Genomic DNA, 27,019 nt, shown 5'->3' on the forward strand with positions numbered 1-27,019 from the left:
TTTTAATTTTCTGTACTTTAAATCTAATAGTGAATTAAAAAATAAAAAAGTGAGTAGCAAGCTATGGAATTGCAAAATCCACCAGAAGGGGGCTCCCCTCTGTTAAGTATTTTGAATACTGTACATACCAGAGAAATAACAGGTTGCAAGGATGCTCAAGGAATCCATTCACTTTGCATCTAGGCTATGTTAGTTTTCTCTTGTTAAGTTAATTATTTATTTATTAAATTTATATATTGCTGTTTATCTGAGGAGCACAGAGCGGTTTACAATATAAAAAACACAAACAGAACAACACTCCCCCCAGTTTCAAAGGCAATAGATTGTTTAATTAGCCAAAGGCCTGGGAGAAGAGGAATGTTTTCAACTGGCACCTGAAGATATGTAATGAAGGCACCAGATGAGCCTCTTTGGGGAGAGTGTCCCACAAACAGAGAGCCACATCGAAAAGGCCTGTTCTCTAGTTGCCACCTTCTGGACTTCTCATGGATGTGGCAAATGAAGAAGGGCACCTCAGATTATAATCACAGGATCTGGGTTGGTCATGTGAAAAGACGCGATCCTTGAAGTATTGCATTCCTGAGCCATTTAAGACTTTGCAGGTCAAAAACAATACTTGGAATTGAGCCTGGAAACAAATTGACAATCAGTGCAATCGGGCCAGTACAGTGGTACCTCAGGTTATATACGCTTCAGATTACAGACTCTGTTAACCCAGAAATAGTACCTCGGGTTAAGAACTTTGCTTCAGGATGAGAACAGAAATTGTGCTCCGTCGGCATGGCGGCAGCGGGAGACCCCATTAGCTAAAGTGGTGCTTCAGGTTACGAACGGACCTCCGGAACGAATTAAGTACTTAACCCGAGATACCACTGTATTGGTGTTACATTCTCAAACCATCTTGCCCTGGTGAGCAGCCTGGCACTGAATTCTGCACTAGCTGAAGTTTCCGAACCACCTGGAGAAGCAGCCATATGTATAACATGTTGCAGTAACCTAGAGGTTACTAGAGCATAGACAACAGAAGTTAGGGGTGCAGCTGGGCCACCAGCCAAAGCTGATGGAAGGCACTCTGCACCACCGAAGGACTCAGCCTCAAGCGACAGCAATGGATCCGGTAGTATTCTCAAGAAGTATACCTTCTTCAGAGGAGTGTAATGCCATCAAGAGCAGGCAACCTCCCATCTATCCAATCTAGAAAACCACCCATTAACTGCCTTACCTGGATTGAGCTTCAGTTTATTGGCTCTCATCCAGTCCAAGGGAAACTCTGAGAACTTTTGTGTGGCCTCTTACTGGGGAAATTTCTCTGGAGGCAAGAGCTTATGGAACAAACGGATCCAAGTGAATCATGTTTTGCCAGAATCCAACAAAGCTTTGTATGCCACATAAGTACCTCTTCATGTATGTAATATACATAAATCTACTAGAGGCTGAGGTTTTACGATGGGGATGATTTTGAACACTCGAGGAAAACATGATTATGTATTTTACAGTTCTCCTCATGTAGCTCCCACCTTCTGTTGACAGTAGTGTGTTTATTGTAGACTCTTCTGTATTATCTTACATTGCTCCAGTAGAGTAGATTCCTCTTGCTTACCGTACGCTATATTTGTAAGAAAAAGAAAGATACTTTTGTGTTGCAAGAAATAGTTCTCATGCTTTATCATTGTATCTCTTAGATCTTGTACATGTATGTCTGAATGCATGTGCTGCATAAACATGAAGCCCATTTCTTCTACATGGTGCTAACATGGAACTGAGCATTTAATGAGGGGGTCGATTTGTGCCATGAAATATACTACTAGTTAATTAGGAGAATAGCACAGAAATAGCCTATTGCTGCTTTGAAGCAGAGCTTATAAATCAGGCTTCCTCAAACTCAAAACACACAAACTACAAAAACTGTCTTCTCAAAACATCTGGAGGGCTGAGTTTGAGGAAGCTTGTTATAAATGATCAAAATGCATTGAGTTGGCAAGTTTTAGCTTAAACTTCAAGTATTGCAAATTGTATGATATTTTAAGGTCCAGTAAGAATAAATTATGACCTTTTTTATCCTTCCTGTGGTAAGTAAGTGTGGCCAGAAGATGGCAGTACAAGTGTTTGCAAAACCGATTTAGAACTGCAATGAATTTACTCCCAAAAATTACTGTGTGAGTCTTGCTGTCTGATAATCTCCACCTGTTCCATAGTTATGCAAATATTCATCAGAATATTTGATAGCTTTGATATCCAATGATTTTTTTTATTTCACTATTTGATATCTGCCAGTTTATATTAGCTATATTTGATAGTTCCTAAAAAATATTTGACATTAGCCATACTTTGATAGCTGGTAGGCAGTAGTATGTTAAAGTGGTTTTCAGACTTTATGAAGGGAATACTGTAGACAGTGATATCTGTGATACAACTCGTGGACATTACAGAGCATTCTGTAGCATGTTCTAAGGTGGTTGCTTAGTTCACACTAGTTCACACAGGGCAATGCTAAGCTGCCTTATTCCCCCTTGGCTACACATTGCAGAGGAAAGATCAGTAGTGGTGGACAAACTGTCTTCCAGCGAAAAGTTTCAAAATCACTGTACTCATAACCGTGTGCTGATGATGAGCATGCAGTAATATTTAATATTAGATTTGGAAAAGCTGACATGTAATCATTTATATTTTTAACCGTATAACTTTTGATCGATAACATGAAATGTTGTTTGATAGATGGTGGGGTGGGGGTAGGCTTCATTGAAGAGATACCAACAAGTTCAAAGCATTCAAATTCTCAGATTAAAATTGAGTAAAACAACAACAACAACAACAACAACAACAACAACAACAACAACAGTGAAGACCCACGGTCCTAAATAGGATTATAGTAACATCACTTGTTATAATACTGTCTCTTAGCATAAGTTTTTAAGTTGCCATGCAGATGCTTTATCAGAAATAGTCTAATTTAAATAGATTGGCTTCTTCTATTCCTTCCAGTGGCTACTGAGTACTTATACACTTTCTGGAATTGTTCGTTGGTCAGAGTGGTTTATTTGTGTTTATGTTAAGAGCTAGTCTTAATACTACTTGGTTTAACACCTGCACAAGATAATAACAGAGCAAGATAGTTACGTTAACAGTGTTGCCCTAAAGTAGGGTTGCCATATTTCAAAAAGTGAAAATCTGGACACAAAAGTTGTTGAGCTTTTTAAAGTTTTGCCCATTTTTAAGGAAGTTCACCAAAATTGACATGGGTTGCCTGTCATACGTCTGGATTTTCCCAGACATTTCAGCGGTTTTCACCCAGGCACTGTTTCCAGCTGCCAGATCCTGGCTATGTCCAGGAAATTCCGGGCGTATGGCAGCCCTACCCTAAAGTTCTAGAGCCCTGTTAGATGATTGGATAGAAAAATAAATTTTTTATTGGCAGCTTCACAGTAAAGCCAACCAAAAAAACTATGCTTGAACAGAACTTCAGGGACATGCAGGAAGAACATGAGATTAAGGTTTGGAGCAGCTGGGCTGACCTCAGGCTTGCTACACCCTTGGGAAAGCACTTGGTGAAAACTTCTTAATTCATTTCCTGGCCACCACAGTATTTACCCCTGTTTTTTCACCTCATTTTTTCCTCCTTTGCTTCCTCTGTTTGTCTTGAGAGAAACAAACCACCAGCACTGGTCTGCACTTAACATATATAGGCAATCCCCCATTTATGCAGGGGTTTCGTTCTGAGGCACTGTGCACATATGGGAAGTCATGTATAATAGCACCCATTGGAAAAGCCTGTAAACACCCTCTAAAGCTCTGGAAACCCTTTTAAAAACCCTTTAAAAACCAGCAGCCCTACCAGACGGGCAGGAATGGTGGCACTCAGTCTTCCTCATGGCTGGAGGAGGACAATTTGCACACACTGACAAGCAGTGTAGACTGGTACCCCAAAGTGCTTGGTTGTGGGTCAGATTCACTCGGCGGGGCTGATGGTGTATTGCAAAAGAACATGGGGGTGGGCAGCTGGCACTTTTGTCTCTTCAGCTGGTCAGGGCACATTTGGGCAGCCTCCTGGTCCACAAATGCAGCTTCAATATGGGTGCCAATATTCTTTAAATTAAAATGTCATTTGAAGCGGTCCAGCCAACCGCAGTTAGCTCAGAACTCCTTTGCAGGCTGCTTGAAGCGCACATGCAGCCTGAGAGTCTTCTTGTGCAAGGTGCTGCCATTAATGGGGATACACTAGCAGTTTATGTCCTCTAGACGCAGGTTCAGTGCCTCATGTGCCTTCACCAGGGCCTCAGTGTTCGAAACTCCCATTGTTCTAGGCACATTTTGTGACCGGTAATTTAATTAGCGCGAGCAGTTTCTGAGCTCTGGGTGCAGTCCTGCGCCTAAGTTTTCAGATTAGAACTGTAGAGTGAAAGGAAAGGAGGACCTTTTTCTTCCGCCCCACTTCCAGCTTCTCTCTGAAGACTGGAGAAGAGACCCTCTTAAGAATATTAGGGGGGTGGGCGGGGGAAGGACTAGACCATGTGAAAAACGAACATAATATTGTAGCTGCAGTTCATTCATTTTCAGCTTTGTATTCTTGTGGTTAAAAAAAGCACACCTAGACATTCTGTCATTGCACCCATAACCTAGGTTTAAGTTGCCATTTAGCTCCTAGCTTTCATATCTGTTTCTGACACTGGGCATGTAGATGGGGACTATGTAGCATGTAGTTGGGGACTATGGCAGTTGCATGTGTACATGCACTTGATGCCCCTGATGCCAGATGGCCAGGTTATAAATAAATTATTGTTGTTGTTATTTTTCCTGTTCCTTAATGGCACATATTCTGGATTCATTCCTGCCAAATTTGCGTGCCACGGCACACACACTCATGCCATGCTAGAAACTGTCCAGCACTTCCAATTTCTCCTCCAGCGTTGGCGATGCTGTGTTTAGGTGTCGTATCAAAGAACAGGTTTAAAAAACTCCTCCAAAACTCCCAACACAATCGCTCTCTCCCAGCCTCCTTTCTCGAACTCCAACTCTTCACAGGCCTCAATGGTAGGTGCAAGGGTTCTTGGAACTGCAAGTACAAAGGCCTGTGGGATTGCTAGGTACTGTTTCCGCTCCTTTTCTGACTGTTTTGTGCCTCTTCTGAGGCTCTTTTAGCGATTTTTATAATTCACTCCCAGGTATGGCGTGATGCACATATGTATGGTGACACACACATATTGAACGTACATAAATGATGGGTTGCCTGTAGTTAGCCTCTGGCTTGTTTCCTCCTTAAGTGTAGCAGAGTTAGGAGCAGGGGAGAAGCAAAGCAGAGGTGTTTGAGCAGTGTGCACAAGTTTGCACTGAATCTTAGTTTTTAAAGTGGTTTAAAGTTGTAGATTAGCCAGGCCAATGTTTTAAACTGTCCTTGCAAATATCTTATCTCAATATTGTATGCAGATAATGCCAGTGTATGTATAAGCAAAACTACTCTTAGAAAGGTTGTGGGGGGGGATATGTGTGTTGTGTTGGAATATCAACTCTACACTGGTGGGTCTTTAAAGAATGAATCCAGATTTCTGGGGATAGAGGGAAATCTGTGATACTGTTTTTTATTTGTTACCTTATTTTCTCCTATGGCTTGATGTTTACATGCCTGAAAAACCTTAATTTTGTGAAATGGCAAACCCAGATTATTTTCATTTTATAGAAAATGCTTTTATCAAGATGATCTGAAATAACATGTAGCTTACATACTTTGGAAATGCTGTGAACCACAGAGGGCATTCTTTCTTTACCTTATACAGCATTGTGCACTCCCCCCCCCCGCAAAAAAATACAAGCTCATCTTGCCAGACCACAGTACATCTGCACGTTGGGCCAGCAGATGTTACTTCACATGCTTCTTTTTAAGACCAAGAAGCACAAGGCAAAACAGAACACAGAAACAAGCATGACATTTTAGAGTTGAAGGAGCTTTGATGCATAGAAATACCTTGAGCAGTTGGATTTAGGATGCACAGTGGAGGTCGGGGAGCTTGGACAGCGTGAGCAATCTGTACTATGTACTCCTGTTTGGTTTGTTTTTGACCAAGATGTGGAAACTGAGGAGGTGAATTGAGATGAAGCTTACTACAAGAACTCTGCATCAGTTAATTCATATTTCAAGCAAATATGAATTTCAGTGAATCTACTTCTAATTTGAGCTGTTGCATGAGCTGGATGGATAGTTGCTCTGTATGAGGCAGTTTCCTCTGTTCCCATTAAAAACATTATAAATCACAACAACACTAAAAACAATTAAAAAGGCCTGATTAAAATGATGCATGCATATTAACACCTTTTCTGAAATCACATACTTCCCTTATAAAAACAAAATAAAGCGTATAGTGTGGAAGATCAGTGTTTTCCTTCTGCTAAAGAGTTCATTGTTCTACTGTAAGTAGGTTTAGCAATCAGGGTAGCGAAGTATCAGTTAGTTGGTGCAGCCCTGTCATAATAGTTAGACAGCAGAGCAGTAGCTTTTACATTTCCCCTCATCTTCGTCTTTTCCTGGTTTGGCTTGTGGGGGGGAACTTGCCATGGAGGAGTTAGGCTGGAAAAGGAGCCTGCTGCCAGGCAGAGTTAGGAGCAAAGACTTCTTCAAGAAAGGTACCAACTAGCACCTGTGGTTAAAACAAGCCATGACTTTGCATTGTATCATGTTGCCAGACAACAAATCATGGTTAGTCTGCTGAGCTGCATTCAGATGTCTTAACAAGCCACACTTTGGCTAAACAAGCTGCTGTTCAGCATTATGTGTGAACCAGGCTAATATGCAATAATGTTGAGTCTGTTCAAAAGGAAAGTGAGTTCACCCGTAAGTTAAAATACATTAATTTTGTTTGTTACTACGTTGTGTATTTTTGTGTGTTCTTACTGTAAACCATCCAGTGATCCTTGGGTGAAGGGTGGTATAGAAATTTAATAAATAAAAATAAAATTCACTTTTTCAAATAGACCCATGTTCCAAAATTTTACATATTTTCAATTGGTGAAAGTGAAAAAGGAGAAAGACTAGCTCTTCCCCTAACTTTTTAGATCGATCTGTCTATCTATCTATCTATCTATCTATCTATCTATCTATCTATCTATCTATATCTCTATGTCATCTAGCTAGCTAGCTAGCTTGCTTTTATTACGGTAAGTAAATAAAATGAACAGCTTACAGCATAATATAAGTACTAATTATTATCAATTGCAAGATAGTTGGGTAAGATGATTTAGTAGGACACCCTCCCAAGAATTGTAACAATGTATAGAAAAAAATTCAGATGCCTTTTTGTGTTCTTCTGATAGTAGCTAACCTATTGCAATTTTGTTTAACTTTAGCTGATCCCACAGTGAAAGACTTAATTGGAGGCTTCACAGCTCTACATTATGCAGCTATGCACGGCCGAGCTCGGATTGCACGCCTAATGCTGGAATCAGACTACCGTGTTGATATCATCAATGCAAAAAGTAATGATGGCTGGACTCCTCTGCATGTGGCTGCTCACTACGGCAGAGACTCGTTTGTCCGTCTCCTGCTGGAATTCAAGGCTGAGGTTGATCCACTCAGTGACAAAGGTACTACACCACTTCAACTGGCTATTATCCGCGAAAGGTCCAGCTGTGTCAAAATACTCCTAGATCACAATGCCAACATTGACATTCAGAACGGCTTCCTGTTGCGCTATGCTGTGATCAAAAGCAATCATTCTTATTGCCGGATGTTCCTTCAGAGAGGGGCTGATACAAACTTGGGGCGCTTAGAAGACGGGCAGACACCATTGCACTTGTCTGCTCTTAGGGATGATGTACTCTGTGCACAGATGTTATACAACTATGGTGCAGACACTAATACAAAGAACTATGAAGGACAGACTCCGCTGGCAGTTTCAATAAGTATTTCTGGAAGTAGCCGACCTTGTTTGGATTTCCTACAGGAAGTAACAAGTATGTATACTGGAAATCTTTAATCAAAGTCCTCCAATGGTCTTTGGGGGAAGTTGGTGGAAAAATGAGTTTCCTACTTAGCTGGTTATTACTTGAAAGTTTAGGCAGGCCCAGAGAATAACCACTATTTTCCCCTTCAGAATCATGCTTGTACTTCAACTTGTATACATTCCTCCTGAACTAACTTGGATTCAAATCCTGATTTTTTTTTTGTCAGTCCTAGTCAATCAGCAGTTCTGCATGTGGCAAGAAGGTAACAGAGAATGAATGCTGAGAAGTGTAAAATACATTTTTCCAAGGTCTTTCTCTGGTTTACAAAGGAATGTTCAAAAACTGCTGCTTGCTCATAAATTATTTTTCACTTTTCTTTGTTCTTCATTAGAATGGGAGATGATACTGAATTATTTATCCCTTGGGGCTGCGAAATGAGCCTGGTTATTGTGTTGACATCCTTTGGACCTCACAGTGATATTAACATGTGTATGTTGGTTCTTAAATTACAGATCTAAGCAATTCGTGGTTGATACCACTTACTACTAAGTAGTATTATTTTCACCATCAGTCTTCTTCTCATCTTTGGCGATCAAACTTTACTAAACCAATTCCTTTTCCAGCAGTTGCCTGACACAATATTTCTTCTTGGTTTGTGCTTATGATGCAGTGTTGACATGGTTAATATGTACTGTTTTCCTTTGTCACTAAGCCCCCAATTTATGCACATTTAACTTGTGCACATTCAGCTTGACATGCATGGCAAAAAAAGGAGTGGAGTTTCGAGGAAAATGATTTTGGTAATCCCACCTGCCATTGAATCCAGTGTCTTTTGGCTTTAGGCATGATCCCGAGAACGTAACCCACTCAAACTGCAGGCTTACTTTTGAAGTAAAATCTAGAGTATACAGAATAGAGCAGAGCCAGAGTTGTTTGTGTGACAAAACCATATTATAACAATCAGCCTGTTACGTGTGCACTGTATGATAATGATATCTCACCGTAGGTGGAACTTGTCAAATGTAGGAAGCATGTAACAACCCATAGTTCCAATTCTGTTCAGTACCAATCACTTGTCTTTTCTCTAGTCATTGCTGAGATGTGGGTAAGACTAACTCAGCTGTATCTGAGGCTCCTATATTAAAGAAGTGTGTGTATGTGTATGGGGTTTGATTGCTAAATAAGCTCAAGGAGGCATGTCATAGGTATGTAAATTATCTGCTCACATTATTGAATTTGTACTTCCTTTGAAACTACAGAGGGATTAATTTTTAACATACAGATTTAGTAACAGGGGTAATACTAAACTTTGCTTCAGCATTATTTAATGAAGTTTGGGCTTTTGTTCATTCTCCCTCACGTCACTATACCACTGTTCTCTCTAGTTTACAGAAACCATTAATTTATCATTATCTAAAAAACAACAACAATGCAGATCTTTAAAGCATTTCCTTATTTTACAAAAAATTCTCCCAGAAAACTAATCCTTTCCTTTAAAACAAAGAGAAAGGTTACTGCCATTTGCATTGTCAGTGTTTTTTTTTTGGACTTGCAGTTTTCCTTCATTTTTTTCTTCTCTGAAGTATGATTTCACCCAGTTTTCTTTGCATATAACAATGCATTCATAGCCTAGTTACTTTGTATCCAGGCACTTTCTCTGCAGAGTTTTTCTTCCAGCTTACTCTCCTCCTACCCTAGGAACTTCCTGCTTAGCACCCTCCTCTGTGTGTCATGTGGGAATTTGGGATTGGTTTTTTTCTTGAACACTTAAACCTTTTTTTAAAAAAATTGTGCTTAATATGTTCAGATTTTTGAACATTAAGGCTGCAGTCCTAAACACCTAGATTGAATTTTGCTCCATTAGACTCCATCGAACTGACTTCCGACTAAGGTATGTTGGATTGCCCTTCACCACTGTAGTTAAGTAATTTTTAGTAGCACTGTTCCTATCAATGTCTCCCTTTTTAAAAACTTCTCGGTCTCCTTAACCCTACAGTGTAATTTTGATCTTTTTCAGTGTCCTTCGTGGATTGTACATGGATTCTATACTGTCTTTTTCTTTCCATCACGTCCCTTCTATTGTCATAATCATTTAACCCTTTAAACATGTTCAGTGCTGTAGGCATGTATTCTCCTGGTTTTGAGTGTATGCCTTTCTTCATCAAAATGTAATGACACACTAGCACTGGCTAAGATTTGTGGAATGGCTGAGCTGAAAGATCTCTGTGCTTATTTTCTTCTGAGCCTATCCCTTCTAAGGCTTGCTTTGCTCACATTCTGCTTGGCATACTTTCAGCACTACCCTTGTACAACCCTTTGAATACTTAAGCGTTGAATCAGCAGCCACACTGGTTTCCTCCCTACACCTGTTGTTTTCCTCTTTCTGATGCCCAGTGCATCCATGTGTAGCACACCCAGTGAGGGATGGCCTTGGGCCTCTCTTGGCCACGTTGGTCCTATTGCATACCCTCCTTAAATGCTTTTGACTTGGCAGGAATGTGTCCTTGAACTGTGGTAATGCCTCTTGCTTCCTGGATAAAGGGTGGAAAGGGTTGTGCATGTGTGCTGACTTTAGCATGCCTGCAATGTAGGCAACTGTACAAAGGAAAGTCACATCCATTGCTTGGCCCACTCTTGCCTTTGGTCCTGTTCACCATGCAGCCCTTGGGATGAAAATGGTTCCTTGCCCCTGATTTAGGCCTTATTCCCAAGATTTACTGCATTTGTCTCTGCCTCTGGGATGCCATTTGACAAGATTGTATTGTACTTTAGCTAACTAAGTCAAGACAGCAGGGAGAGTACTCCCATCACAAAAAGTCAGTACAGGATGTGTCCATTAGTAAGTGGATTGAGCCACTTCCAGCTTTTTTGGCAAACTTGCAACAGGCTTATGAAAAGCCAAGGTGCAAACTCATTCTTAGTTTTGTAAAGGGAGTGGTTAGTTGAGTTGCAGCACTTCCTTAAGCGAAAACCTCCAATGTGTGGAAAGCAAATACTTTCAGCTTGAGAGAAGGCTCTTCAATGTTGATACACACCAAGCCCCAAGGTGAAAAGGTCTTTGTCACCTGTAGCCATGATGGTAGTGCTGTATTTTATATTATGTGATAGTGTCTGAACCCATCCCTCTGCCCATTTCACTCTAGGTTGGCTTTGACAGTTTGACTAGGTGGTAATAACTGTTTGTGGCAACAAAGTATAAAGCTGTAGTTACGAGGTTTATTACTGTGTTGCAGTAGTCTAAGCAAAAGGCACATTACTGCTCTAAGGAGCTTCCATTGATCGAAGGGGGCCAGGCAGTTTTAAGGCTGGATGCTTGGAATGTGGTTTCCTTGATAATCATAATCAGAGAGGACACTTAAACAAGTTAGTCTTCTCAAGGGAGATTATTTAATTACATTTTGTATCTTTTATACTACTGTACTCCCTTTGTTAAATTGAAAGATTTGTGGATTGAAAAGTAATTTGAAAGCCTTTTAGATCCCTCTTTCTTTAGACACCTACAACTGAAATGAATCTAAATTTTCTTTGCCAAAATTTGAAAAAGTGTGTTCGGTGTTTTTAAGTCGTGCAGTGGCTTCCACTCCTACGTAATTTGAATCCTTTGAAATTGAGAACTTCATGGAATGTAGTTGTGGTCAATGGGGCAATTTTCCTGCATCAGCATCTTTCAATGTGTAGGAAAATATTCTATAACTTAATATGAAGTTTTAAAATCATTTACTTCAATTAATGGTTGTAAACTTCCTCTGCTTTTCAAGTCAGGTTGTAGCTGATGGCTTAGTTCATCCTCTTGCAGAGATGTTGTTTTTATGGAACTAATGTTATAGTGCATGTGATATGGTAGACTCTTCATGCAGTACTAATCTCCCCTTGTTAGGCAGCTGATAGTCAAATGGCAGTTTTAAAATAAATAGTGTTTTATGAGACGGGGGCAGGCTTTTATGTATGTTGGAGATGGATCAGACTCTTTCAGAGAAGAGACATCCTAGGTTCTTTTGGGCATGGAAAATAGGAGGCTAAACTTTCAAAGGGTTATGTAGCATCTGAGGTGGGTGACTGTTAGTCAAAGCAAACTCCCTGGCTATCATATTCCAAGCACATTTTCAAAGCATGCATGTTTGCCTCAAGAACATAACTGGGCTTTTTGTTCAGGTAGGTGCTTTGATATTGCCGTATGTTTTGTGTGTTTATCCCCAACAATCCCTTTATTCAAACCCCCCCAAAGTACTCTGTTTCAGGGAGGTTGGCTGGCTTTGGGCATTGCAATACAGTATAAAAGTGAAATATCCAGTGTACTAATTGTAAATGGAGCTAAGCTATAACATATGCTGAAGTCTTGCTGATTTAAATAATGCATTTGTAAGTGTACCACCATGTATAATTGCACACTGTGTGCAGCAAGTTTGAACACCATGAGCATGAGCCGGACTTCTGTTGGGCTTGATCTACAAAGTGAAATAAGCTTTCAACAAAAAAGAGACCTTGCGACAAACGGCTGTTATCTCAGGATTTTGGAGTTTAGTTTCAACCACTTTTATATTCTACTTTTACTGATGCTGGGGTTGGAGTGGATTTCTTACATTCCTATTTAATTTTGATCTGCATACAGTTGCTGTTGCCTGCCGCTGCGTTAGGCAACAGTATTATCAGTCTGTATACCAAAAAGGTGTTGTGAACCTGTAGCTTGAGGCTTTTAAAAAAGCTGGAGTTTAATTGCAGCATTTTCAGGTCACCAAACAATGAATGGGTGAGTGGTACTTATCCCTTCAGTTTTGCAAGCAGATTTAACATAAATATAAATGGGTAGGCAGTTATTAGATTTCTTACCTGCCCTTTATGGCAAGTTCCCAGGGCGTTACAACAATAATATATACAATTATAAAACAAAATAGTTACAACCATAAACAAAAGTGTAAACAATTACAAACAATTCCATATATAAAAACAGAACAGACATTTAAAAGCAGTTCCATAAATAAAAACCATTGAAGTTTATTCCAGTGCAGATGCAAGACTGAACATGAAGCTATAGGAACCCTGCATGTGAATGCCTCCGGCTTTAAATGATCATCAGATTGTATTTTTAGTATTTGCCATAGTTTTTATTCTAGCTTTTTAGAGTATTTAGATTTTTGACAGATACGCTTTGGATTATGTTTATAATAAATGGGTCGTATTTGAATTGATAGTATCTCAGAGGGTAATATGTAATGGTAGAAGCAAGTGATGGCACTAACTAAAATAATTATATCTTTTCGAGGTACTAAATGTATAGTAAGAGATTTGATTTTCTGTGGCTTGTTTTGTTCTAACAGTTTCTCATCGAGTAATAAAAGCTTATCTAATTTTCACATATAGTCTTCCATCTGACTACTGTATTTACAAGCATCCAGTTATAATGCTACTGGGGCATCATCTATATATTTAAAAACCTCAACTAATCTACATAAATATTAATTTGAATTTATGAAAAAAATGAAATCTCTTAATATACATGTAGTACCTCAAAAAGATATAATTGTTTTAGTGCCATTACTTGCTTCTACCATTACATATTACCTTCTTGAGAGATACTACCAATTTAAATACGACCCATTTATTACAAACATAATCCAAAGCGTATCTGTCCAAAAATCTAAATACTCTACTTCTGTTTAATAAAGCTGACTGAAAATCCGGTAATCCCCCCCCCCCCCGCTTCTGATAAATGCTTTGTCCGTTGTAACTAAGAATTACAGTTGCTACTTTCACTTTACAGCTAATAAATTGAAATATTTCTGATTTAGTCATCTCTCAATTTATGAGTTTATTTTATTTATTTAAGTAACTTTTTAAAAAACCAAAACTTCAAAAGTAGCTTACATATTAGAACATCAAACAACATACAAAAAGATGGCAGCCCAGCTTTTTAAATAATTTCTGAAACGGAAGAAATTTAGGAACAGTGTTAATCAAGGAAAGTAATTCATAAAACCACAGTTATAAGGGGGAAAGCAGCAATTTTGTAAGACAAGTATTTGGTAAGGGCTATAGCTCAGAGGAAGAGCATCTCCTTTACATATGGAAAGTCTTTCGTTCAATCCTTGGCATCTTGAGATTGGACTCAGAATGTTCCTAGTCTGAAACCCTGGAGAACAGCTGCTAGTCAGTGTAGACAATACTGTACTGAACTTGATGGGCTGGAGGTCTGTCTCTACATCAGGTAGCTTCTAATGTGTCAAGCCCAAATGCCCTCCTAAAGAGCCATTTTAAAATCAGCCACATAAAATCAAAATATTGGAGTCTGACAGATCGCACTTGATAGGATGTTCCACATGGTGGGTGCCAGTTTGGAAAAGGCCCTGCTCATGATAGCTGCCCATTATGCCTCATGAGGGGAGAACTTTGGAGTGAGGACTCATATGTTGAATTGGGCACATTGAAAGGAACATATGGAATTCCCACTGTATCTTTACGTTGCAGTTATGCATAATCATATAAAATCATAAGCTGATCTCTTATTTAAATCTAAAACTCTAAAATTATTGAATATATATAATATTTTAATCTCAACCATTTTTCAGTTTGAGCACATCCTAATGCTCTTTGCTAATGCACTTGAGGAATAATATCCCCAAAATCATTCTCTCTTTGAACTAAACTATCCAATTTATCACCAAGTTCTTTAAAGTTGTTTACATGAACATGTACTTTATTCATTGATGTTTTTAATCTTCTTTTTTGACACTCTTAGGTTTCTCAGTATATTCTTTATTCTTTATCTGTGTCTCTATCTTCTGAAAGTTTGAATTCCTTCATTAAATATTTTTTCCCCTTTCCTCAAGAGACTATATTGGGATCTCTTACCCAATTAATTTTCTCAGGAATTTTTGGAGTCATATCCACAAATCAACTTTGAATCATTCACTCCCCAATATATTAGCAGGACAATCTTAACTGTAAATCTTTCATTTCATCCATCCCACAGTCTGAATCAGTATCATATCAATTTGTTTCAGAATTCTTTTTCAAATAATCATATTTTGATACTTCCCAATCATATCTCGAATAAAATATATTGTGCTTCTCCCATATACAAGAAAATTGTAGAAAATGAAGTGCATAATGTTGCATCAATGCTGGACATTTTGTAAACTATAAACATTTTTCAGCTAAATACTATATTTCACTATCCCTTACATACTATAATTTATATTGCAACAAATCCATATAAAAAAGAACATTGAAATTCCAAATCCTTATTAGTTGAGAAAATAACAGTCACAAAATCAAATAGGAATTTAGTATGTAGTAATGTTTTTGACATGCATTTCCGAATAGGTTCATGGTAATATTGGTTAACGTTCCAAATAGTCAGAATTCTCAGACTTTGCTGAACAGTGTTATGAAATGGTCGCACCTTTTGATGATCTAAGTCACTTGTACTGGTGAGGTGGCCTCCAGCCATATACAGGTGTACAAAATACACACCTGGAAGTGAGTTGCTGTGGCTGGTCCGTGTTGGAAATGGAACTTGTTAGCTGCCTCCTCCCCCCTGGAAAAGGTGGGCAGGCTCACCTGACAGCAGCTGCAGTTTTCGGAGTACCCAGCTTGACAGTTCTCAGCTTCTGTCTCTTTGAAGTAGTATTGCATTCACTGAACTTGAGCCCCTGGGATAGGGTGGGTTATAAGTGTTTGCTTAAATCAGGCTTTTTAACTGTTGCCTGTACCAAAGGAACAGACAGCTGCTGCCTATACTTCTAGAATAAAACTTACTAATAAGAGCCTTCATTAAATTTGATGGTTCAAACATGTGCCATCATTGGAAGCAGACAGAGAAGGGTTAATGGAATTAGTTTTGATACCATTGTATTTCTGAATGTGCTGGCTTTGGAAGTCTTTTAATTGTCATGTTTAATCTCCCTTTTAATCTTTCCAAACTTGGCAGAGGTTCTGCACTTAGTATTACCTCTTAATCATCATTAGATAGAGCTTGATTTGTTGCCTTCTTCACTTGTATTGCTTTTGCCCGATTACTAATAACATTTTTCATTTGCCAAATGAAGGTTCACTGGTGTTGGTCTATAATCCTCCCCTCCCCTCCCTTTTTCATTCAAATGCAACCAAGAATGAATAAGTTCTCTAGACACCAAGAGCCAATAGATGTGGCAACTGGTGCTTAACACTGGAAATGTCCATTGTTAGCACATTCCCAGGAAATGCTCTTCAGCTTATCAGGGGGAAATGTCAAGACGCTTAATAATCAGCTCTTAAGGAATTCTGCCCTAAGTGTGGATTGTCTGCCAACCCCCTTCCATTTTATTCAGGAGATCTGTTGCAGATTTGGATGTGAGATGTTTTTCTGTAGGCTACAGTCAATGTTCAACTTTCAATGTACACTTGTGAATGCTGATGTGACAATCCGATTCAAATGTTGTGAATGTCTGAACACTATTGAGATAATACTGTTTGAAAATTTCCTGAACTGTAGTTGTTAGCAATCACTGTAGTATGTCCAGAAAAGGAGAAAATCTCAATCTCCCTCTCACTCTCCTCCCCCCCCCCCAATATTCATGAAATCTCTCTGGGATTTTCAGTCTTCACCTGTAAATACCATAAATCTCTGTGAATATAAAATCATGCACTAGTGGTTAAAAGCAAATGTCTATATGGTTAAGTTTGAGTTGGCAATACTTTTTTATTAGTTCTGTGCTTCTCATTCTGCAGTTAGCTTAAAATTTGTTCTTGGGCAACTCTGGAAGGGAGCAACTCAGTGTTAGAGCATAGTAATAGTTGGAATGCAAAAGGTTCAAGGTTCATTCTGGCATCCTAAAAAGGCTATTGGGTAGCAAGGTTGGGAAAGACTTCTGCTTGAGACCTGCTGCTAATTGTTTCTACCTTGGATAGTTTAGCTGAAACCTGACATTTAACTGAACACACAAAAACCAGTTTCTAGGTCTACACATTTAGCTGTTCTGCTTCATAGTGCTTGTGAGAGTTTCTGCTTGTTTGTTTCAGCTTTCAGCTTTCAATTACCTTTTAATGATGGCATATTCTTTTTATCTTCTTTTCAGGGCAGCCACGGAACTTACAAGATCTATGCCGAATTAAAATCCGCCAGTGTATAGGCCTTCAAAACCTCAAACTACTTGACGAACTACCAATTGCCAAGGTTATGAAAGACTACTTAAAACACAAATTTGACGATATCTGACATTTTTGCAAAAACGTTGGACGATAAGCAAGATTAGTTTATATTCCAGATACCTTTCAAAGGCTGGTCACCTTGCACAACGTATATCCTATGCAATTTCTGATTTTTTGTTTTCCCCGAGAAGTCAGAAGGCAGGTATACAATTTCTTTGGGAGGGGGGTGTTTTATACCAAATGCTAGAAGGTCTTACTTTTTTATTATTTCTTGGTCCAAGTTTACAAGATCCAAGCTCTCTATACAACTTTACGATTGTAGTCTGGTTTCTCCAACCCCTCTCCACAGGGGTGAGTATCTTATTTTAAAAAAAAAAAAAAAACACCACTTAAACTTGCAGCTTTGAAATGAAGACAGAATGTCAGTTGTTGAAAGGGATCCTTCCCCTACCCCAGTGTAGCATGTGTAATACTGTGAGATGGCTGAGTGAATGCTAAACAAAGTAAAAGTAGGAGACTTAAGGAAGTAATCCACAACATACTACTGTTGTATAGCCTCTGTTCCATGGGGAATCGCAGGCAAGACCCTCTGAAATGAAGGATCTACATAGCAGCAGTGCTTCCTGGATTAAGCCCACTAGCATTGCTCCCGTGCCAAGGACCAATATGGGTATCCACTTATTCCTCATAAGGAGTCCTGACAACTGACTGGATTCCATATAGTCACTATTTTCTACCCATAAGGTGCTTTTCTCAGAATCATGGCTCAGGCTTGTAACTAGGGTGTTCAGAGTTTACTATAAACACGATTGCTCTTTGGAAACATTGCCACCTTCATTGGTTTTTTTCTTTTCTTCCTTTTTCTTAAAAAAACCCAAGTTGGATCTTTAACATAATAATTGTAGTTCCGATGTCCATATGTCTTATCCTTCCTTTGATGCCAGTATGTTCGCTGCTGTTTGTAATTAGGTTTTACACTGCTCAGATGCCTCTGTGGTCTCTCTGTATTTCTTTTTTTATAAAAACATTAACGGAAAACTAATCTAATTTCAAAGCCGATGCATCCTGTTTCTCATATGCAATAATTCCCCCCCCCCCCCGATTTATATTTTCTCCATCACACATGTGACTCACACACATTCCTACCCTGGTCTCAATATGATGTTCGTTACTTATTGGAATTGCTGCTTGCTTATTGGGATATATATATAGATATTTTTGTTACCCCTCCCAAATTTCAAAGGCATCTAGTTTGGACTGTTATGGCTCACTTCTTCCTCCCCACCCCTCACCCCCATGCAAGAGGATAATCTGTGGTGTTCTTAAAACCAGAATCTGGCCTAACAGTTGGGTTTCCATATTTTTAAAAGGGCTCCATAACCTGAAACCTGTTGTGTTTTCAGCTTGCTTGATGTTAATTAGGACTTTGGGCTAATTCACCAAACCCCTAATTTGTTCTTATGGGCTGTGGTGTAAACACAGCATCTCAAAATACCTTTGCTGACAGGCAGATCTGTGTAAAATTTACCATAAATCTGTAGGTCACAGATCTAAAGGGGAACCTTGTGTGAACAATTAAGTTCCATAAGTATGTTGAAGCATAAATAATTTGCCATACCCATAGAAAACTTAGCCACAGCACCTGGACCTTTTTTATTTTGAAGATTCTATATATAACCCCACTGTAATGAGACTTTCTCACTCGGAAGATGATAAGCTTCTGAGCAAAAATCTAAATCTGCAAGAACCCAGCCTGTGCTTTTTAGGCTGAAACTGGCACATGTTTAATTATGGCACAGGTTACTAGTCATACTTTGGGTAAAGCCTGCAGTTTGATAGGAGTTGAGATTACAAAGGAAATGAGTTTATAAAAGTTATCCTCTGCATGTCAGTGGCTTTAGCATCCTGAGTTTTGGGGTTCCATCTGAGATTCAACATAGATTGCACTTGGGGAACATTATTAGTTCTCTCTGCAGTTTCCAATCACTTTCCCACCACTCGTATCTTAAAGGGGAACAGAAGTCAGTAATTTAGGATCAATAGAGCTATGTAATCAATGGTACATGACTGCAGCATTAATTTCCATTCTCATAAGCATCAATCCTGTTGCTGTCAATCAATACAAGGAACTAGGGTAGCAAATGACAACTTTTTGCTCAGCAAGCACTGACTTAGAGTGCAAGGTATTTCCTCCCAACACACATACCTCCCCCCTCTCTTATCAAGATTCTACTTCAGAGGAATGTATGTTGTTTGTTTTAAAAAATGGAATTTCAGTGGCCAGCTAGTACATCATTCTGTTCTATTCTATTTAGTTTGCCCTTAATTGGAACAGCATTCAAGCTATGTATGCTTCATCAGATGGTCTTTAGTGAATACAAGGGTTTTGCAAGTCTGGACAACAAGGTCCCTGTTTCTTGTGATAAGGAGCTAGGAGCAACTCGTCTGTTTTGATCTTCAAGGAAATGTTCACAAAAGCTTCCCAATCTCTTCGAATTTTTATGTTCTTTGGTATCTTAAGGCCCCAGTCCAGTTTACTGGAGATTCAGGCTTTGATCAGTTTGGTTGACTTTCTTAAAGTGATGGTGCATTCTTACCAGCCTAGTAGTCTTTACTGGTTCAGGGATCAATTGTAAGGTGAATTTTATTCTGTCTTGCTGCTGTGACTTCAAAAAATATATATAAAATGTATTGCTGATAACAAAAGTGCTATTTAATGAAATGTATAATTCCATTTATTTATTTGTTTGAGGTTTGTTTTCGTGTCTCCCCCTGCCCCAAAGTTTTAATAATTGGCACACTTTGAATGAAGTACATCTTAGGCCATAAAGTAAAATTCCCTTAACCCTACTGTGTTATCCATTATTTCAGTAAAGCCATTTGACTAGCTGAAGGCAAAGTGGGGAGGGGCAACCTTCGGTCCCAGTTCCTAAGAAAATCAAGCCTTTGACTTATTAACTGGGTAGTTGGTCGTCTTTCTTTTTAATGTACAGGAGATTCCATAGCATATGCACCATGTTGAATGTGCATTGTGCATATCTCCATGCAAGCCCAACTCAATTGCAACTCAATTATACAGCCTGAAAGATTTGTACCTCTTTGAGCAAACATAACTTGTTTTTGAGAAGAGAATCAGAATGAAATGATGTTGATGTATTTTGGTTTTACCACTAAAAAATGATGGAAGCTTTTCCATTAAATGTTTTGGCTCAAATTCCAAAAAAGATAAGAGCATTTATCCCACTTCTTTAATATTAAACATTTTTATATAGCTTTTTTTAAAAAACAAAACACAAATTGGCAAACACACCAAAGAAATGGACAAGATGAAGATCATTAGCAAACCACAAACCTCATTCTTTTAAAAACAAAACCAGAGTTTTGTAAATATTTCTGTTTATAAATGTACAGCAGAGTAAGAGTCTGTTTTTTAGATTATTTAATTACCATATTTCTAATCTATTTACAATATTAGAGACCATATTTGTAAATTCCCAAGGCTTCTGTTTCATTTTTCATTTTTGACTTATTTCATTATTCATATTAAGAACAATCTGCCCTAATAGGGACAGCATGAAGACACAGAATTTTGTATTTGTTGGTTTTTGGTACTTCATACACACAAAGATGCCCAGTGTAGGAGTAACTGTGGCTCCCTGCAAGTGTTGATTTGCAAATTAGAAGCCAGCTACATGAACAAGTTTTTCCTTCTCTAAGCACAAACTCTCTTCCACTACCCCCATTCAGTTTAATGCTATATCTGCACCAGTGCTAACCAGGATTCCCCTTGTCTGTGTCAGATCCTGGTTAAGATGGCAACCTTATTTTAGCATTAACCACAATGCAGGTGCAATGTTTCAACCATAGTTAAAGCTGACACTGGACAATGAGAAGGAAATAATCCATGATAGAGAAGGAGTGAGAAGGACCCACATTCCTTAAGCAAAGCCATGTTTACAAATCATGGCTTACCTTACAGAGAGCCAGCATTTCGTTTGCACCAGCCTCAAGTGACTGAGAATATAGTCCACTGGGAATGTTGCCTACGGAAGCACACTTGAAGCAAATTGGTGGTTCTTGTCTGTGGCAAGCTCCGGTTCCTTTCAGCGGAGCCTGAGATGGAGACCTTTGCTGTGGATTTTATGTCAGGTTTTAATGAAGGATGGGCTAATGAAACCTGAAATCCCAGTCTAACTCAATACGGTCAGTTTGTTGCAAATTTCACTGTGAGAAGGATGATGTACCATTTTGCCCGCCATTCTTATCTTCCATGCAGTTCTTTCTGTGTTAGCAGCATCGTAACATATTTTGTTCTTCCTTTTGTAATGTAAGGTTTTGCGTTGGGTCATTTTGAATTAAAATAATTACCAAATTCTTTTAAATCTGCTTCATTTCTTTTTTTAAAAAAAACCATTCAAAAGTTTTTATTCTTTATATTGCAATGGTTGGGGCAGATTGCCTCAGTAACTGCCTTCTGTAAATATTGTACTTGAAGTATGACCATCAATTTCTGGACATATCTTTCCCTGGCTGTTGAAATTGCGTACTTCTCAGACCTGGAATTTAGTGATTGTCTCAGAAAAAAACCCCTAGGATGGATGGATTTAAACCATAGTAATTTATATCAGCAATTTAAATTACCAAGAAGAAAGTCTATGTCAAGTAATCAATTAAAATCCACATTCTCCATTTATTATTAGGTACTCTCTAAATAAAATTGCACACCAAGGTTCCTGCTACCACAAAAAAAAAAATGACCTATAACTTTCAGAAGGTACTCTATACATTTACTAAGTATGGTCTAAAAGAAATGCTTATTTTTAAATTAGATTTACTGTCTGTTAATGGGAAGAACTGAATGACTGTAGCACTGTTACAGCACTGCATCAACGTAAATGTATTTAATGAAAACAAACACATGTGGGGCATATAAGTGCCCTGCCCACCCCCCACCACAAAACATCATTCTCATTCAGAGACAAGGACAGGTGGTCCTTAGTGGAGACAGACCATGAGATGGAAGGTAAATGTCAATGGATTTTGGCTGATGCTTGGTTATAAATTGGGGTGAGGGGACCCTGTATCCCAAGTGCAGCCTCGGGGACATGCGCAACTGTCCTGCAACCCTCCATCACAGCAATTAGGCTTGGAAAAGGTACCTCATTGGAGCAATAGGGAAACTGTTTTTCAAGCCGAATTGCTTCCAGGGTGGGGTTATCTTTGTGTATATTGCAGCTGGGGTAGGACGTATTAATATCATACCCTGCAGTCTCTGTGAGGATCTCCCCTTCCTCCTCGCAATTAGAATTGGGGGAAACTCCAATCCTTTTTCAAGCCTAATATGGGGTGGGAGGGGAGGTATGTGTGGTGTGATAAGTTGTGATGTGTGTGAATGGAAGTGTGTGTTATATGTGTATGAGAATGGGTTGCTCCACCCACACTGGCCCTTCCCACTGGTGGTATGTGACCTCTTCCAGAAGGTTAGCAATGAGGTAATCATAAATATTTACTGACTCCAGGCTAATTGGAGTTTGGCATGAAATAAGAGTAAAATTTCACATGGTGATCCATCACTGGGCTAACTTGCCAGTCCTTGGTCCAGATAACAAGCCATATATTCATGACCTATTGGGATGTGTAATGACTGATGATTATGATTTATCCCTAGTTTACTAATAAAAGTAGCATCTCATAAGTGGGTCGTCTTCATATATTTGCATTAAGTGCAGATTGCATTTAACATCAATTTATTCTGAAAGCAAACTCATAACTGAATCTTTTTAAAAGAAATCTGGTTTATTTATCCACCCTGTACAAAAGTGAGAATTGACTCAGGGGAACAGTATATAAACACATCTGGTATTATAAAACCTCTTCTTATGCAAGCTGTCATGTCCTAGCAGGGAGCTCTCTGTATCCTATGGCAATACTTTAGCAATGATGAACCATTTTTGTGTGTATCTTAAGAATCTGAAAGAGCCAGCTATGCTTCTCTCAGTGGCAGATAGAAAGCTTGCATTTAGCCCAAAAATGGAAAACATGTGGCTGTCAAGATGTTGTTGGACTCGCAACTCTCATCAGCCCCAGCAAGCCTTGCTCAGTGGTCACAAATTATGGGAGCTGTAGGGCCACAAGTTTCCCATCCCCTAGCTGTAGGAGTGTTGATGTTGACTGACAAACAGTGATCCCCTCTTCTGCAGCTTTTGGCCTGGATAAAGAGTAGCCTGGGAAGGTGTGCTTCCCTGGTCAAAGAGCATACGGGTGCTGCTTTTGATGCAGCAGGTGCTCTGTCATTCTGACAGAACCATTGTGGGTGGGCAGGGGAGAAATCATAGGCTTCAAGTTGGGCATCCTTGATTGGCCTTGATACCACTAATTAACACCTGTCCTGTCCTGGACTACCAAAAGGTGAGGTGCTGTTTTGCTTTGTCTCAAATGTCCTATGTCCCTTCTTCCTGCTTGTACTTGATCTAGCACTCGTTTTACACACACACACACACACACACACACACACACACACCTCTATCTTCACTTGAGTTTTCTGCATTAATTCTAAAGCAGCACTGATCTCAGCTCCACTATTGTTCCAACTTCTCTAGGACATCTTTGTTGACTCTGTTAGCATAAGCATGAGGATATTGTTGGCTCTTCCCATTCCTACTTGAAACACACTTAAGAGTTTCTAATATGGTTTCTGTTCCCATCTCTCCCCCTGCCCACCACCTAGGATATGTTGTTGGGTTCTGACACCAAGTTAACAGTAGAATGCAGAGGATTTAATACTACCACAAGGCCAGCTTCACCTAGTAGTTCGGTTTTTTTAATAAAAAAAAATGCACACCTCAGATGGACAATGTGTTCCCTAAGGCTGCTTGTTGAGCTTGGCCTAATTTCAACAGCTCTGTGCAAATGATTAGTTCAAAAATTTAGTACATAGACGGGGAACACCTTTCGCTCTGGACCAAGGACTGCATAGGCCCACTTGACCGTTCACCTATCAGTCACATGATTGACTGGTAAGTGGGACAAATTAACTGTCCAAATTGGTCAGCAAGGTGGGTCCTTATAAAGATCCCTGGAGAAACCAGTAGTGACTCTAAAAACCATGCTCTAAAACAGGTTTTCCAAACTTGGGCCTTCAGCTGGTTTTGGACTACAACTCCCATCATCCTTAGCTAGTGGGGCCAGTAGTCAGGGATGATGGGAATTATAGTTCAACAACAGCTGGCGATTTGGAAAACCCTGCTCTTAAAGTTGGAACTGCCATACCAGTAATCTAGAATTCTCTGGGACAGCTAGCATGCACTGAGTATCTTTTAACAGCATCCAACTGGAAAGCAAAGCAAAATACTTAAAAGTGAGGATGGACAGAGAGACACAGGAATTGTGCTGAAGTGAGCTGTACAAATTTACTCTCGCCAGGTTTTTTGGTGAATATGGACTGCTAAACTGTATCAGGCTAAAAACTATGTCCCAGTTTATGTATAATGTTTCCTGTGTCTGCAGAATAATTAATGGTGCATGTTATTGTTTACAGAAATTATTATCTGCAAGCTGTTGGTGAAACGAAATTTATGCAAGGCATAGCACATTCTTTCCGTAAATATGTTTGACTAGGAGTATAGGAAGCTGCCTTATATGGAGTCATTGGTCCATCTAGCTTAGTATTTTCCATGATGACTGACAGTAGTTTTCTGGGGTTTCAGACAGGGATCTCTCCTAGCCCTCACTGGAGATTGAATTTATCAATTTATCATATTAAGAAGTGAACTAGCTTGCTTATTTAGCAAAATTAATAAAAGACTTTGACCAGAACGAAGAATTAAAACCAATTACCCTTAAAAATATGCCTGAGAACTCATAGGGGCATAACCAACACGTTTAAGTCTAATTAATGCATGAAAGGGTTAATGCCATAGAGTAAGCTGTCCTGCCAGGCTTAACTAGGTCACTCCCCCTCAGTTTGAGAGACTGATAATCAAGCTTATTGTTGTACACCGGTCTACTTGAGAAGCTCAGTGCTGAGTTTCCTCCCACCCCACTCCAAAAAAGACAAGTCTGCTGATACAGTTCTAGGACTTCTTCCCTCACAGATTTTTCTGCTCACTTGGTATGTGCTAATTAGCAGATGCTGGAAACAAAGAGGTTGGACTGTGTATCCATGACTGTGCCTTGAGTAAACGGACACTTAGGCTTGACCTAATTCACGATGGGGTGAGCTCTCGTTGCTCGGTCCCTGCTCCTGCCAACCTAGCAGTTCTAAAGCACGTCAAAGTGCAAGTAGATAAATAGGTACCGCTCCGGCGGGAAGGTAAATGGCGTTTCCGTGTGCTTCTCTGGTTCGCCAGAAGTGGCTTAGTCATGCTGGCCACATGACCCAGAAGCTTCTGTGGACAAACGCCGGCTCCCTCAGCCTATAGAGTGAGATGAGCGCACAACCCCAGAGTCGGTCACGACTGGACCTAATGGTCAGGGGTCCCTTTACCTTTAATTCAGCCACAGATTCTCTTCCAGGCAACTAATGAGACCCCAACGCCTCTAGCCTGCCTTGTGCTCTTGAATGTGTGGAGCTGGTAAGTGGCCTTGGCAGGCTTCCTGGGCATAAGTGAGGGCATTGCATATGTACATTGCATTTGTATAGATGTTGATTTTCCGTAACAAATAGCTTGCAGGCTCCATCAGATCAGCACTCGACACTTTTGCCTTTGTCTTCTGACTCCCAGGCACTGATTTTGGGCAAGATTACATCCATTTTGGGTGAGATTTTGCCTGAAATCAGACAAGATCTTGCGAAGCACACAAGATGTGAGATCTCAGTCAAAATTGGCACAATCTTCCCCCAAACTGGTGCCAATGGGTGCTTCTCTCCCAGTGGTGGGTGCGGTAGGGCGTGTGGCAGCAGCAGAGCAGGATGTGGCGGCAGGAGCAGGTAGGTGGTGGTAGAAGCAGCAGCAGCAGGGCAGTGGCACTTTCCGTTTTGCCTCAGGTGGCGAAATGGGATGCGCTGCCCCGGTTACTTGGACAGTTTACGTGAAACACTTTGAATACCTGAGATGCACTATATAAAATGCTAAATATGAAATACCAGTTTGAGGGAGTCGGGTCCAACTCCAGTTGCAAGCCACAAATGCCAGTTTCAAAGCAGAGATGGGTTTGGTATGTCACATTGATTTTTTTAGTATACACTATTAAAACATTGTAGTCGTCTGTGTGTAGGGCTGGTCTGCTAAATAGGCTTGCTTTGGAAGCCGTCCTCATGGCAGGCTCACAAAACCCGCAGTCTGTATACAGCACCACACAATAGGGATATTTATCCAGTTCTACAGAGAAGTTTAAACGTTGTGACTCTGCTTTTCACTTGCTTGATCTCCTGTCAGTGAAACTCATTGTAATGACTGCTGTCGTCTAGGCTCTGTCTGGGTATAATGGCTGACCATTAAAAACAAAAACAAAAAAACCCAATTCATATCAGGAGCATTACTAATCAAGTATGCCTTGTGAAAGATGAGCTATTTTATCTGCCAAATAGATTCTGCCAACCCATCGCAACAGGCCTTTGGCTGTATGGTCTGGTTTTGATTTGGTTGTTTGCTTCCTTCAAACTTCTAAAGCATCTACACATTTCAAGGGAGGAAAGCATAGAAGCATAGAGCTGGAAGGTATCTCAGAGGTCAACTAATCCAGTCCCTTGGTGGTGCAGGAAATCCACCTCTAGAGCCTTCCTGATAGGTGCCCATTTAACCTGTTTGCACTCTGCATACATTACTGTTTACTCTGACCCCAGTGCATCCAGCTGCTGCTGTTTGAAACCATGTGAATTGTTGGCATTGTGGTGATACTTGTTGAACGGGTGATAGAAGGCATCACATGTGATGGGTACAATGAGAACTCTGGCCACAAGGAGCAGCTTAGAATCTGGAAGCAATTGGCTTGCAGGGGGATAAAGGATGTGGTTAGAGATATA

At 39.7% G+C, this 27,019-nt stretch overlaps 1 protein-coding gene across 4 annotated transcripts in view; it reads left to right on the forward strand.

The window, feature by feature from the left end:
- ASB7 (ankyrin repeat and SOCS box containing 7) overlaps positions 1-21,437 on the forward strand; it is a 32,227-nt gene extending 10,790 nt beyond the window's left edge. For all 4 annotated transcript variants that reach the window (XM_083475232.1, XM_083475231.1, XM_083475233.1 and 1 more), the window contains exons 5-6: positions 7,333-7,938; positions 16,983-21,437. In XM_083475232.1, the coding sequence (XP_083331358.1) occupies positions 7,333-7,938; positions 16,983-17,122 (746 nt within the window). In that variant the 3' untranslated portion in view covers positions 17,123-21,437. The remainder of the gene's footprint in view (positions 1-7,332; positions 7,939-16,982) is intronic.
- The last annotated feature ends 5,582 nt before the right edge of the window (positions 21,438-27,019 follow it).

Source organism: Podarcis liolepis, assembly GCF_965112155.1.
Source record: "Podarcis liolepis genome assembly, chromosome: 14".
NCBI lineage: Eukaryota > Metazoa > Chordata > Lepidosauria > Squamata > Lacertidae > Podarcis > Podarcis liolepis.